At 50.1% G+C, this 15835-nt stretch overlaps 1 protein-coding gene across 1 annotated transcript in view; it reads right to left on the reverse strand.

Moving 5' to 3' along the window:
- LOC111161091 (myosin heavy chain 13) overlaps nt 1-15835 on the reverse strand; it is a 46779-nt gene that overhangs the window by 18377 nt on the left and 12567 nt on the right. Inside the window, exons 11-21 of the mRNA XM_022524574.1 lie at nt 15333-15451; nt 14469-14618; nt 14186-14356; nt 12933-13242; nt 10976-11049; nt 10793-10880; nt 7007-7124; nt 5253-5376; nt 4101-4237; nt 2455-2710; nt 422-664 (exon numbers count right to left, since the gene is read on the reverse strand). Coding sequence (XP_022380282.1) covers nt 422-664; nt 2455-2710; nt 4101-4237; nt 5253-5376; nt 7007-7124; nt 10793-10880; nt 10976-11049; nt 12933-13242; nt 14186-14356; nt 14469-14618; nt 15333-15451 — 1790 coding nt within the window. The remainder of the gene's footprint in view (nt 1-421; nt 665-2454; nt 2711-4100; nt 4238-5252; nt 5377-7006; nt 7125-10792; nt 10881-10975; nt 11050-12932; nt 13243-14185; nt 14357-14468; nt 14619-15332; nt 15452-15835) is intronic.

Here is a 15835-nt window from a genome sequence, read left to right on the forward strand (position 1 = left end):
CCAGCAACACATGAGGGTCCCTGTTTGCCCATGTCCCTGGCGGGGGGGGGGGGTGGCCCAGCTTCCTGCCCCCTTCACCACCTGCATCCCTCATCATCTACCTGGCCCCTGGAGGCTATTTTTTGCTCTTCCTGAGCCAAGTGCAAACAAGAATGAATAGGACACCACCCTCGTCGAGGATCCCTTGCTTTGTGCAGGATGGGCTGGGGGCTGGAAGTTTGGGGTCTAACCAGCGAGGCAGGAGGAGGGTTGAGAAGAGCCTGCGGGGTAGAGAGACCAAGGCGGAGAAGGATGGGACTTGGTGGGACCTCACTGCCCGCCTGCTGGCTCCTGCCTCCGACTTCAGGCAACGTCTGCTCCTAAGAGGAAGTAAGGATGGTTCCAGAAGCCGGGGGAGTGGGGGACTCCCTGGTTTGCCCACCTTGTTCTCAGTGGCGTGCTTCTCCTTTTCCACTTTCTTCAGGGTCAGCTCAAGGTCGTCGATGTCCCTTTTGAGAGACGAGCATTTATCCTCCAGGTTCCTCTTCTTTGCCACAAGGTCGGAGTTCACCTCCTCTTCCTCCTCCAGCCTCTCGTTTAGCTCCTTGACTTTGGCTTCCAGTTGGATCTTGCTTTTGATGAGCCCCTCACAGCGCTCCTCCGCATCAATCAGGTTTTCTGTTTCCTGGAAGAACCAGAGGGTTGTGTTTCGGTCAGACTCTCAGCAAACCCTACTCGGGACATGCTCTGCCCTCCAGAAGCCCACTATCTGTACCTGAGGTGAGGAATGGGTCACACGCACACACACTCATATGCACACACACACATGCATGTGCACATACACTCATGTACACACGCCCACACACTTGTGCACACACGTGTACAGGTACAGACACGTGCACACAAACACACGTGCACACACGTGCACATTCACGTGTGCACACACATGCACACACACACACACACCACTTGTATATTATCCGTATACCTTTTTTTAACTACCAAGGACATCCACTTAATAGAAATTCACCTGAAATAATTCCAAACAACAGAGTCCATACAGTTCACGAAGCTTTTGCCCATTTGCCCAAATTCGGCCAGGCTGCCGTTTCACTTCCTCTCACCACACGTCGAAAAATGACTCCTCTACCCAATGTTACCACAAGCTAACTAGTATTTTCAAAACATTACCACCTTTTAACTTCCAATGGAAAACGTGGTGTCTGCCCCGGGAGTCCTGCCTCCTCGAGCCACAGAACAGGAAGTTCAAAATAGGAAGAAAGGGATTAAGCTCGTAGATGTCCCAGAAGGCTCTGTAATGAGTCTCTCGGACAGGCGAAGATGAGGGGATTCTACTCTTTTATTTTCTTAAGATTTATTTATTTGACAGAGAGACAGGCAGAGAGGCAGGCAGAGATAGAGAGAGAGGGAAGAAGGCTCCCCACTGAGCAGAGAGCCCGATGAGGGGCTCAATCCCAGGACCCTGGGACCATGACCTGAGCCGAAGGCAGAGGCTTACCCCACTGAGCCACCCAGGCGCCCCGAGCTGATTCTACTCTTAAACCCAATCAGGCTACATCTTCTTGTACAAGAGTGTTGTAAAAACTGGACCCCCCACTTCGAGATTATGGATAAGAATAAGCATCAGTGTTAACTGAATACGTACTACGTGCTCAGCATTTCACCCGCATAGGCCCATCTGATTCTCTCGACAACCTCATGACGTGTGTGCTGTTACTGGGCCCATTTTACAGATGAGAAAATGGAGGCACAGAAAGGCTAAGTAACTTGCCCGAGGCCACACAGCTATCAAGTGGAGGGTCTGGGATAGAAACCCAGCTATCCCCTTGCCCACTCGCCTTGGGAAAGTGCTCCAAGTGACCGCACTGTACTGACGGGGTAAGTGAAAAGGAGAGGAGAAAATGCTTTGTATGCATGGCATTTGGGAGTTTATTAAAAAAAGGCAAATGATAAACACCTTAATTTGTGAATTGATACAATGATGCTGCCAGAGTGTGACATGCTGGAAGCAGCTGCCTTTCCCCTATTTCCCTGATTAAAAACTGCAAAGCATTTTTAGTATAATCATATTACCGATATTACCGAAACTTATATACGTGTGTATAAAATGGTCCCTCCTTTGAATTGTTTTAGTGATTTACTTTAATGCTTATTTACATGATTTTTTTTTTAAGACCTGGGGCATGCCTGACAGGTTTTAATCATGAGGACAGACCCAGTCCCCTCATACCCACAACAACAGTCTCACTCCGCTGTGGAATTCAGAAGTGAGGGTGCAAAGAAATTCGCTTTGCAGACATGCTCCCAAGAAACTCCGCGACGGCGAAGCCGGGCCCTCGCCCTCCTGCAATGCTCCGTACGCCCACGAGGTGGCACCACTGGCCCTTACATCCACGCACCTGTTGGGGCCTCCGTGTTGCTCCTGGTTTCTATTCTCACCCGGCAGGTACTTACAGACTGGACCTGCAGCTGGAGGTCATTTTTTTCCTGCAGCAGGGACACCATCTTCTCCTCCAGCTCCTTCCGGCGAGCCTCCGATCTGGCCAGCTCCTCCTTGGCCCTCTCGAAGTCTTCCTTCATGGTGGCCATCTCTCGCTCGGCCTCCGCGCTCTTGAGGAGCGGCTTGATCTTGAAGAACAGGTTCATCCAGGGCCAGTGCTTGACGTTCATGAAGGCGCGGATGTTGTACTGGATACAGAAGATGGAGTCCCTGCATGCCCCATCGGACCGCGTTAATGAACCCCAGCAAGGACTCCTGTCCGCCCCTCCTGCCCTGGAGCCCAGGCCCTTCGCCCTTCCCCGCTGCAGGGGCAGCCGAGCTCTGCGGCTCTATGGGCCCTGGGGCTCGCTCTGCAGATGAGGGACAGAGGCAGCGGCATGCACAGAGGTGGAGGTGACAGAGGGCACGGGACCATTTGTGGACCCTGCCCCCCATCAGACTCCACCCCCACCACAGTACTGGAACGCAGTCCCTAAGATACCGATCACCAATGCTGGGAGCATCTTCCTCCCTACTCGCCTGAGTCTGTCTCCCGCATTTTATTTACGTATTTGACACAGAGGGAGAGCGACAGAGCATGAGCAGGCTCAGTGGCAGGGGGAGAGGCAGACTCCCCCTGAGCAGAAAGCCTACACGGGACTGGATCCCAGGACTCTGGGATCACGACCAGAGCTGAAGGCAGATGCCAACCGACTGAGCCCTCCAGGCGCCCGTCTCCCACATTTGAACGGCTGACTCTCCCCGTTTTGAAAGACCCCCTTGTCTTCGATTTCATGATTCCTGTCTCATGGTGTGCTCTGCCGCGTGGGCTCCCTCTTCCTGCTTACCTGGGCGGGTATGCCTGGGACCGTCTCCCCAACACTTGCTCTCCCAGAATTCGCCGTTTTTCCTGATTTCGACCGTCGCCAATGTCCTAGAGACAACTGCCTTATCTCCCACTCTGTATTCTCTAGAGCTCATGTGTGCCTCAAAACTTGCTTCCCTTTCCCATAAACCGACTCCTGCCCAGGGCCCTTCTCCTCCCTGTTTCTGTGCTGGCTTCCATTCACCTCACCCAGCTAGATGCCCACAAGCTGCTCTCGACTAATGCATGATGGTGGCCCACGTGGCAATGCCAATGTCAGAGCCATATAGGCATCGGGGAATTGGGGAGAAGGGGCCTCCCCCACAATTCCCCTCTCCCTGAAATTCCCGCATGTTACCAGTCATGAGGGTTGCTGGTGAATTACTGAAGGAGTAAGACTCTTCAGTGTCCCTGGACTCCTATGTCCTAGTTCAGGCCCTTGTCATCTACAAACCTGGTCCTCTCACTGCTCCCCGTAGGCACCTGCCATGGCTTCCCAGCAGACGCCTGGCTCTGGCCTCATGAACGAGGAAGAAGGGAACTTGTGTTGGGTACCTCCCCTGAGTTCCTGGAGGGCAGGGTTCCTCTCTGTATGCCCAGCACCATGCAGGGTCCCCAAGCACGGACAGGCTGCTCAGCAGGTGGTGGGGTAAATGAATGAGCAAGGACAGCGATGCCCCAAGACTAAAACCGGGAAGCAACTAGCAGCTGTGAAGTAGGGAGGGCAGGATAAGGAGGGGCGAGGGTCCACCTCACCTCCTCTCCATCATCTTCTTGAACTCCACCCGCATCAGGTATCCCCGGCACACGGCCTGTGTGTGCGTCATCAGGGTCACAAGCTTCTCGTCCCTCATCTCCTCCAGGAGTCCGAGAAGCCCAGCTTTGAAAAACACCTGCATCAGAGGAGAGACGAGCCCGGCCGTGTTCCAGCTGCTGTGTAACCCGGGGTCCTCCTGGGAGCCGGTTTCTGCCCAGCCCAGCCCTCAGCCTTCAGAGCCGTGGCCTGGGACGGGCCGTCCACTGGGCCCCACAGTGGCCTCTCCTGAGCTCATTCCATAGGACGTTCCTGGCCCCTCAAACCCCCATGGCCCAGTTCAGACAGAGCTCCCACACAGGAGGCAAGGGTGAGCCCAGAAAGTACCCTCTGAGCTCCACTGCGCCCAGATTGGGAGAAACTCGCAGACAGTTCCTCAGGGCCACATACCCATGGGTCACTCCAGCTGACATTCCGAGTAAGCAAGGCCCCCTTCGGGGGGCCGTGAGCCCCGGTCTGACCCTTTCCAGGAGGGAGAGTTCTGCGATCAGGCCAGGATTTGAAGCTGGCCTCTGTCCCTCACTGTCCTTGTGACCTTGAGCACGTTTCTTGCCCTCTGGGAGCCTTTATTTCCCTTGCCCTCCCTGTAACCCCATGAGGTCAGGACTAGCCTTATGTCCCTCAGGTTATGGGGAGGACTGAATGCCAGGTGCACAGAGGGCGAGTCACAGGGCCAGATCTCCGTGTGCTCAATAAATGGTGGGCATTTCTGTCTGTTATTATCATTCCCTCCAAGTTCCCACTGTTCTGGAATCCTTGCTGCGTTCTCTCTCCTTGGCTTTCTCGTCCCACATAAAAGAGCCTTTGCTCTGCTCTCTTAGGACCCTAGAACTTTCTATTGCTTTCTTCCAATGCTGGGATGGGGGTGGGGTCTGGCTTCTAATTAAACCTCTAGACACTTAAAAACCAACACGGGGACAGGATTCTCGGTCCCCAGACTCAGGCTCCTTCTGCGTGGGCTCCTGCGCAATGGGGCGGTCAGGTTGGCCGGACGGGGAGAGTGGTCCTTTCCTCCCACCAGCCGACAAGCAGCCCAGGGGCCATGGGTGATGCAGGGTGGAGGGGGGAGGTGTCCCAGCTCCGTGTGTTCTCACCTTGGTGTGCCCAAACCGATACTGTTCCCGGTCCACGTCGATGGAGCTCAGAAGCTTCTCAGAAGCATTTTTGCTGTCAATAAATTGTCCTTCGGGGATGGCGCTGGCATTGAGGATCCGGTATCTGCGGGGCAGTGGGGGGTGGGGAGCGTGGTTGGTCAGCCACCTGCTAGCAGCTGGGTGCTGCGGAGTTGGGGGGAGGGGCGTCTCGGGGGAGAAGGGGGTCTGGCCCACAGAGCTGGGAGGGTGATCCCTCCGTGTAATTTCCTGAGGGCTGTACCCTGCTCTTTTCTGCTCCGGGGCCTCACCCCTGCCAGGGCCCAACTCATTCTGGGATGACCCATATCCAGAAAGACCATGCCCTCCACTGAGGACACGTGGACTCTGGAGCGCCACCAGGGTTTTAGGGGCTAGAGTCTGCTATCAGTTGGCCGAGCACATAGGAAGCTGAGAAAACACCTTATCCTCCCTCCAATCTGGCTTCGGAAGCCGGGTCAGGCCTAACATCTACTTGGGCCCCTCTGCATTGGCTTGGCAGTGCTAGCTTGGAAGGTGGTTTCCGTCGAGGGACGACATTTTCTGAATGGATTCAATCCCCGAGAAAGGCCCCATAGCTAAGACAAGGCCTGCCCTATACCTAAGACCAGGCCTTCTAGAATCTTCTCCTGCTCCAGCCTTAGGAGGACATGGACTATTGTACAGCTAGTCTGGGAGAAGGGGTACACAGTTGGAGTTTTGTTTTCAGAGGAAGCAGTTATCTGCATAAAAGAACCTTGAAATCATCTGTGACACAGACCTGTGGTTCCCCTACTCCTGGAGGGTCCTCACCCCTCCTCTACTCCAGACAAGGCCTGGAGTTCTGGGCCCAGATAGCAGTTGGGAGGAGAGAGCTGGTCTGGAGCAGCGGGACTCAACTGGGGACAACAGAACCCCCCCACCTGCACTTCTCCCCCCCTGCCCAGGGGATATCTGACAATGTCTGGTGACATTTTTTTTTAAAGATTATATTTATTTATTTGACAGAGAGAGATCACAAGTAGGCAGAGAGGCAGGCAGAGAGAGAGAGAGAGGGAAGCAGGCTTCCTGCCTAGCAGAGAGCCTGATGTGGGGCTCGAGCCCAGGACCCTGGGATAATGACCTGAGCCAAAGGCAGAGGCTTTAACCCACTGAGCCACCCAGGTGCCCCTGTCTGGTGACATTTTTTATTGTCCCAGTGGATGGGGTGTGGTTAGCTCCTGACACTGTAGGTAGAGACTGGGGATCCTGCTAAAATCCTACAACACACACGACAACCCCCATAAGAAAGGATTATCTAGTCCAGAAGGTGAGAAGCTCTGCTTTGAAGGCCCAGTTGAGGTGGAAGGTTGGGGCTGATGCTGGGACCAGTTTGGGCTGGCCTGGCCCTCACTTTGGGCATAGCTCATCCCCCCCACCCCACTCCCAGCTAAAAAGAAGGCCCACGGAAACCCTGGGAAGCTGTGAACTCAGCAACCACTCAGCTCAAGGAGCCCTCAGAAGGAAAGAGATATGGGGACACCTGAGTGGCTCAGTGGGTTAAGCATCTGCCTTCAGCTCAGGTCATTATCTTGGGGTCCCAGGATCGAGCCCCATGTGGGGCTCCCTGCTCAGCGGGAGAGTTGACTTCTCCCTCTCCCTCTGCTACTCCCTCTTCTCATGCTCTCTTTCTCTCTCAAATCAATAAATAAAATCTTAAAAAAGAGAGAGAGAGAGAGATGCAAAGCCAGGTGACCTACCGCTGTTTGAAGTCTGCATAGAGGATCCGGCTGGGGAATCCTTTCCTGCAAATCCGGATGCCCTCGAGGACCCCATTGCAGCGTAGCTGGTGCATGACCAAGTAGTGGTCCATCACACCTGGGGAGAGAAGTGGTTGTCCATCACGCCCCAGGGTATGTCAGGGGCTTTTTCCTTGTCTTTGACGGTCTGGCCACCGTGAGACACGCCAACACACCCAGACTTGAGCGGAAAGGGTTAACACCAACTCTAAGAATGATGGGATGGACATAGTCTCACAGTAGGAGATAATCCCAGCCTCTGAGGACACTCGAGTATCCCATTCCTATGGGCCAAAAACCAAAATATGGATCTTCACCCTGTTGATGACCCTCGAGTCCAGCTAGGCTAGAATGAGTATGGGTTGCCCCCTGGACTTCCCATTAGATAACATGCTGTGCCCTTCTCTACTCAAGGTCAAGGCTGTAGCATCTGCAGGCTGTGCCTGTAGTGGGAGCAGAGAAACAGAGCAAAGGACAGCTGTGCTTCAGAGGATGCAAAGGGTTTAACGTGGGGGGGTCCTCTGCTGACCGCTGAGCATGAGGTCTGGGAAGGAAGAGGGGACACCAACATTGGGAGGAAGAAGGGGACCCATAGAGACAAGCCCTTATCAGGGACGCTCTTGGGTCACGCACAAACGAGGACTGAGAAAATCCTGTATTGGGGCTGTGTGCGTGGTTAGGAGCCTTCTTATGGCTGCATAATGGCTTTCCTTGTGCATTCCCTAGGTTGCTGGGGAGAGGGAGGCTGAAGCTGTCTCTGACGAGCCTTCTGGAAGCTTCTAGAAGGCTCACAAGTTTCCCCAGTGGCTGGGAGGAGAGATGACTACTCATGCCATTTTCAAGGCTCTGCTGCTGGACTGTGCCGTCGGGTACAGTACTTTCTGGCCACATGTGGTTATTAAAATTTAAATTCATTAAGATGAAAAATTCATATTCTTAACCGCACCAGGTCAGCGGCTGCTGTACTGGACGGCACGGACGTGGAACATTTCCATCATTCCTGAAGGTTCTATGGGCCTGTGATTCAGTCTCAAGGGAGTAGTTAAGACAGGGGAGAGATGTTAGACACACAGAGGATGTCTCCTGGGAGCGAACCTGACGGATCACCAAGTCCAGCTTGGATTTCTCGGATGAGAATTTTGAGGGGGTTCTGATGCCAGCTGTAGTATTTGCTTGCTGTGTGCCCCCATTTCCTGGAGAGGTGAGGGCCCTGCCTGGTAGTCTCAGAGCTCAGACTGGGCTCCCTCCTTCCCCGGGGCCCCTGCTGTGGCTGCAGGCTCAGAACTGGGTTGACTTCTCTCAGGGTGTCCCTCCCAACTCAGGCGGAGACAGTGTCTGGAAGGCCCATCAAGAACAGTCCTCTCTGCCCTCTGACTCACTTGCAAAAATTCTAAAGAGTCCCCCGAGCTACTGCCTTGCCTTCCCTTTCTCAAGTTATCCCTCATTCAGCACCTCCAACAAACTCCTTCCTCCTGCCAGCTCAGTTTCTTGGGCAGTTGTGTGAATTGTGTGTCTTAAAATGAAAAAAATTGCAAATATTGCAAATGCAAAAATTGCATTTTATGATGTTTGGCACCTTGGGGACTTGCAGACCCTGAGAGACTGCCCCTGACCCCGGCCACCAAGAGCCAGTTCCTAGGATGTCAGACTGCTCCCCTGGGAGCACACATCTCACTTCCAACAAGCTAAGACCCAAAGCCACGGTCCCTCAACCATTGCCTCATTGGGCTGCCAGGCTCAGGCCAGGCACCAGACAACCACGGCAGCCCCCACAGCCTGGGGCCCACCGAGATGATCCAAACTAGCCCCTCCTGACCTCCTCAGCCTGCTGGTCCATTCCTTCCCACGTTGTCCCCTCGCTCCCCTTGTGCGAGCAGACACCATCCACCATTGCCCAGAGCTTGCCCGAGGTTTGGTCCAGCCCCAGCTCCGGATGCCCTGGGGCAGGCACTTCAATCTCCTCCATCTCTACACTCTATTCTAGAAAAGGAAGAAGCCCCATTAGGTCCTTTCCAAAGCCTCGCCCACGCTCCTATACTACGGTCAATCTATTCTCGGAAATGAGAAAGAAAACGGAGCGGGGCCAGGACGAAGGAGAAGCAAAATGGAGAGGAAGGGATGGTGATGTCATCACAATTCTCCTTCCAAGAGAAAAAGGCAGGCGGTGCATTGCCCAAACCCCTGGGGGCCCCTAGAGGCACAGGTTTCCCCAGCGAGGGGCCATCCATCCCTGTCACCTGACACCTGCAGGGAAGTGCTTCATGGACCCCACCTTTGATTTGCGCTGACACAGGCTCAAAAACAGTGATGGAAATCCGCTTTTGTGACACGACAGCTGCACACAAGCCAACAATTTCATCTGATGCACAGCAACCACAGAAACAGCTCCGTTCCAACCCTGGAGGAGAAGTGTGCTGTGCTGGGTGCACTGGGAGGGCTGCAGCCTGCAAAGGCAATGTGGGTCCTAACAGCGCGTTTTCAGCTGGTTTTTGCCTTCGACCTGGACTTCCACGGAAGAGTAGCCGTGGTCGTTTGGAGAATTAAAATGCCTGGTTTTCCGTAATAATAATAATAATAATAAATATAATAAGTATTAATAATGTACTTCTACTGTAACAATATAAGCAATTAATTATTAATGTAGTAATAATAATAATAATAAATACAACAAGTATTAATAATGTACTTCTACTGTAACAATATAAGCAATTAATTATTAATGTAGTAATAAATTAATATTTGTTATTAATAAATAAGATAAATAAAAAATAAATAAGACAAATAATTAAGATAAAATACTATAATAAAAATAAATATAAATATAATAAAATAAATATGAATAAAAATGAAATGAAATATAAATTAATTTTTATTTAATTAACAAATAAACTCGTTTCCCATGATGTCATCATTTCTCATATGCATTATCATACATAACATTATTATCGTAATTCTTCTTCTTGTAATTATACTAATAACAACTGTTGGGATTATCACTGACAACCAGACACACTGAGTGTTCACCGGGCACGTGGCCCAGCTCGAAGTGCTTGACACGCACTCATTCAAGCGATCCTCACAACAACCCCGTCAGGCAGGCTGAGTGAATTAATATTTACAGAGTTTACACACACTCATTAAATAAATAAATGAATAGCTAAGTAAGTGAATGCATGCGCGAAACGTCACTTTAATCCTCGTCTTATAGCCCAGAAAGCTAAAGTACGCAGCTAAGGGCCCCGTGGGCAGTAACAGGTGGAAAGTAATTGCATACTCTGTACGCTCGGAAAACAGGTGTTTTAACTGCGGACTACTCAGATGCAGTGGTGTTCTTTGGGGGAAAGGAGTCACAGAGCTCTTGGAAAACCCCAGGAAAGTCACAGATCTGATATGCCTCTCTACGTACTTGACTATGAGGGATACGGACTTCAGAGTAGGGGTGCCGGATAAAACACAGGATGCCAAGGTGAACTTGAATTTCAGATACAGGACATCATTGTTTAGTGTTAAGTGTATCCCAGACACTGCATGGGTCATACCTACGCGAAGACATGTTTCATTGTTTACCTGAAATTCGAACTTAATGGAGCATCTGTATTCGTATTCGCTAAGTCTGGCCGTGTCACTTCACAGATGACACTGAGAGGAGGTAAACCCCACAACCCTCAGCTCAGGGAAACCCGCACGAACGCACGCAGAAGTTTGCACATGTTTTGGGGAGCCCTGTTCTGATGGATTCTCACTCACCGGGAGTCTTGGTCTCATTGGGAATCAGGCATCGCACAAAGTGAGGGTGAGTGCTCCTTAAATTGGTCATCAGTTTGTTCAGATTTTCCTGGGACGCAAATCAGAACGAGCACTTTAACGTCAGCAAACGCCGTTTCATGGAGCACAAGAACAACCAAATGCAGAAGTTGCCAAAACACAAACCCTGAACACCGCTGACACGGTCTGGAAAGAGGAGCCTTTCTTCTTCCCACTCTTCTTGCTTCCCCCGGAGTCACCTGGAGACAGACACCGAGGGTGGGTCAGATTCAACCCTGAGCCCTCCCCCTGCTCCCCAGGGTTACTGAGATATTATTGACATAGAAATAACATTGCATATCTTTCATGTTTGATACATGTCTATATTTTGAAATAGTCACGTTGTTGCCCATACCTGGTTAGGATTACTTTCCTTGTGATGAGAACTTTTAAGATCTACTCTCTTGGCAACTTTTAAATACGCAATTGCCGTACATTACATCCCAGAACTTATTTATCTTATAACTGGAAGTTGGTATCTTTTGACACTTTCATCCAATTCCCCCACCCCTCACCCCTTGCTTCCGGCAACCACAAAGTCCGATCTCTGTTTCCATGAGAGATAGGGTTTTTTTTTTTTAGATTCCGCATATAAGTGAGATGGTACAGGATTTGTCTTTCTCCGTCTGGCTCATTTCCCTTAGCATCGGGTTCTCAAGGTCTATCCATGTTGTCACAAACCCAAGATTCTCTCTCTCTCTCTCTCTCTCTTTTTTTAATGGCTGAAAAGTACACCATGTTTTCTTTATCGATTCATCTGTTGATGGACACATAGGTTGTTTTCATGTCTTGGCTATTGTAAATAATGCTCCAATGAACACAGGGGTGGAGATAATTTCTTAAGGATGGTGATTTTGCTTCCTTCAGATATGGATTGCTAGATCATATGGTAATTTTATTTTTAATGTTTTGAGGACCCTCCATACTGTTTTCCACAGCTGGCTGCACCAACTTACATTCCCACCAATAGTGCACTAGGATTCTTTTTTTTTTAGTGGTGGCCACGTCCTTCAAACCCCGAAATGGGACTTTTGGTTTTCTTTTGATGTCACAGAACTGAAGAGTTTTTGTTCTATTTTGTTTTTTAAGATTTATTTATTTATTTGAGAGAGAGAGATCTGGGGAAGGGACAGAGGGAGAAGAAGAGAGAGAATCCCAAGGAGACTCTGCACTGAGCACAAAATCTGACATGGGGCTCGATCCCAGGACCCCAAGGTCATGACCTGCACACAAACCCACTGACGCTTAACCCACTGCTCCACCCAGGCCGCCCCTTCTAGTTTGTTTTTAAAATAAACTAATCATAGGACGAATGAGTACGTTGTCTATATTTTTACACTGAGAACATTAATTTTTTAAATTGATGCATTTAAGACAGTCCATCATCTTAAAACTGTTCTTTGGTGATTATTTTTAAAAATACAATGTGAATAAACTTAGCAAGTGATACTGGCTTGTGCAACCATTTTGGAAAACAGTCTGGAAGTCCCTGGAGAAACTGGATACAGAGTTACCATAAGACTCAGCTGTTGAGGGCCTGTGGATATATACAAGAGAATTGACCTATGGATATATACAAGAGAATTGACACTATAAGCCAGCACAGAAACTTGTATACAAATGTTCATAGCAGCAAGATCATCAGTAGCCAGATATCCATCAACTCCCCAGTGGATAGACAAAATGTGTGTTTTCCACACCCTGGAATATTACACATCTATAAAAGAAGTGTGTCCCAACACAGACAAATCCTGGGAACATTCTGTAACACAAAAGAAAGCCAGGTGCAAAGTGGTTCCATTTACCTGAAATGACCAGAATAGGCCAGCCAGCCACCCCATGTCAATCTTTAAAAGCTATTTAAAAATGTGATACTGTCTCTTTTGTCCCCTGGGAGTCCAGGGACTTCCTCTTAAGGGAGAGGAAGCATAAGAGAAAGAAAATTGGATAATCAGAGACAGACAAATAAATCCAGCTCCGTCTGATGATCACAGCGGAATACTCGTTCTTCAAGGAGCAGCTCTGGGTCATAAGTAATGACGCAGAGCTTTGCACATAGTGGGGGTGGGGTGGGGAATTTCACCTGTTTCTGCACCAGCGTAGTTGGAAAAAAGGAAGGACAGCAGCTTTAGGGAAGACTTCTGGTACAGCCCGACCACGGTCTCGTTCAGGGGGTCCTTGTTCTTGTCCAGCCAGCCGGCGATGTTGTAGTCCACGGTGCCGGCATAGTGAACCAGAGAAAAGTGGGCCTCGGCCTTGCCTTTGGCAGGCTTGGGCTTCTGGAAGTTGTTGGACTTCCCCAGGTGCTGGTCATACAACTTGTTCTTGAAGGAGGTGTCTGTGGCCTTGGGGAACATGCACTCCTCTTCTAAGATGGAGAAGATGCCCATGGGCTGAAAGTAGGATGACAGACCATGACTCAGCATTTAATATCGCATCTCAATAACTCCATTGTCTGCAGGAGTCAAATACAACCTTTCTGGTGTTACCACTCGCTTAGGAGCTAGACATGGAGTAAGGGCTTAATGGATGCTTGTTGAACAAAAGAACATGGAAAGAAACTGTATGCATATAAATGTAGCTCACTTTTAGCAACAGGTTACCACCACCGTGCCCTCCAAAAAAGGAAAGTTACATACATAGACATAAAATAATATGAGTGATATTGAAACAATCATGTGCGGATTTCTTAGCAGCCACCTTAGGAAGAGAAACTCATTCCAATATCACCAGTGCTCCAAACGGTATGGGAATTTCTTTTTTTTTTTTTTTAGTTTTTTTTTTTTTAAAGATTTTATTTATTTATTTATTTGAGAGAGAGTGAGAAAGAGCAAGAGCACTAGCAGGGGGAGCGGCAGGCAGAGGGAGAAGCAGACTCCCTGCTGAGCAGGAAGCCCAACGTGGGGCTCGATCCCAGGACCCTGAGATCATGACCTGAGCCGAAGGCAGAGGCTTAACCAATTGAGCCACCCAGGCACCCCCTCCTCGGCTGTTTTTATAGTAACATTATGCCAAGAACTCTACTGCTCTGTTGTCTGTCCTCTTAGGGTCTTTGGACAAGTTACAAAGGTATGAAAGGCCACTGTTCCTCCTGGGCTCCCGTTCACATTCCTGGGAGAACTGAGCCCTTGGATCTTAACCAACCATGTATCTGTTTAGGTGTCTGCATTATGCATGCATTCCAAACACTTGTCTGTGCAAGGGGATTCAGCTCTCCGGAGGTTGGAAGAGTAGTGCAAGGATCACCATTCTACCCGCATGGTAGAGTGAGAGCAAAGCGATGACGGTCCCAGCCAAGGAGGGGCAGTCCCGGGAGAGCAGACTCTATTCCTCTACCTTCTCGATGAGCTCGATGCAGGCAGCCAGGTCCATCCCAAAGTCGATGAACTCCCACTCGATGCCCTCCTTCTTGTACTCCTCCTGCTCCAGCACGAACATGTGGTGGTTGAAGAACTGTTGCAGCTTCTCGTTGGTGAAGTTGATGCACAGCTGCTCCAGGCTGTTGAACTGGGTGTTGCAAAGAGCAAGAGTTGGAGTGAGTCTGGAAAATCCAGTGGGGACTCCGAAGAGAAGACACAAAGAGGAAGGACCTTAAGAGACATTTATTCGAGCAACTCACGTCAAAGATCTCAAAGCCAGCAATGTCCAAGACTCCGATGAAGTACTGCCTGGGCTGCTTGGTGTCCAGCTGCTGGTTGATGTGAGTGACCATCCACAGGAACATCTTCTCGTAGACGGCCTTGGCCAGAGCGCCCACCGAGTTGGTCACCTTGAAGAAAGATCACCCACTCAACCCTGAAGGTTGGAGCATGAAGCCAATGAGGTCTTCAAGGTCAAAAGCGGTTAGAGATGGGCAATTTCATATAGTCCATCATGATATTAAATATCCCTTAAAGCACTTGCCAGCTTAGGACGTTCCCCTCCCTCTGAGAACTATCCCATTTACAAAAATAGTCTTCTAACAGCCATGGTATTAACACGACTCTAGAACTTGGCTGCATGTAACTGAACCAGAGGTGGACTACTGATCCAAGTTGGGTTGCACGGAGGGTTTTTCCTGAGAATTTGGAATTGGGATCAAAGACACTGGTCTCAGTCTCCATGGGAGGCTGAACTACAGAGATGTGAACTTGGGAGCTACGGGGTGGCCATGGGCAGGTAAGGTGGAGAGAGCTTGTCTGCCTAGTGAGGACACAGAAGAGAAGGAGAGCAATGACCATCCATGGAGCCCCAGGGAAGGAGCTGCAGAAGGGCTGTCTGGCTCCAGAGTACCCTTCAGTTTCTGGTTCCGGCCCTCTTGGTGCCTAATGGCACTCTTCCATGCGCATTCCTTAAGCTACCCCTGGGACCTAAGAACGAAATTCCCCTTAATGCTGAAGGCAGTTGCATATGGATTTTGGACACCTGCACCTTAAAGAACTTTGGGATGGTGGTTAAAATAGCAGAATAACTGAGTCAGCTGAACTCAGGGCAACTCCATTACCTGCTGGACGTTCTGCCCTTTGGTGACATACTCGTTGCCAACCTTCACCCTCGGACAACACAGGCCTTTCAGCATCTCTGCAGCGTTGAGACCCATCAGGTACCCAGCTTTGTCAGCCACTGAAGGAAGAGGGCAATGCGGTCACACAAAGACGGCAGCAGCTGATGTGGCCAATCAGACCCTGGGGCCTCCCAGAAATGTTTCCTATAATCCTTTTTGGTGTTTTTCCGTTCGCCTATGTGCACCAGGACTGGGGTTGTCTGAGAAAGTTTCGATCTCATAGTCTCGGGGCACAGGTTTTCTAGAACTTTAGTTTGCCTTCTAGATGCAATCTTGAAGGTTGATCTTGACCTGTTGATATTTAAATTTATTTTTTTTTCTTTTTTTGGGAGAGAGAGAGAGAGAGAGCAGGGGAGGGGTACATGGAGAAGGAGAGAGAGAATTCTAAGCAGGGTCCATGGTCAGTACAGAACCTGACGTGAAGCTCGATCTCCCGACCCTGA

Source organism: Enhydra lutris, unplaced genomic scaffold (genome assembly GCF_002288905.1).
Source record: "Enhydra lutris kenyoni isolate GAN:26980312 unplaced genomic scaffold, ASM228890v2 scaffoldscaffold82, whole genome shotgun sequence".
Lineage (NCBI taxonomy): Eukaryota > Metazoa > Chordata > Mammalia > Carnivora > Mustelidae > Enhydra > Enhydra lutris.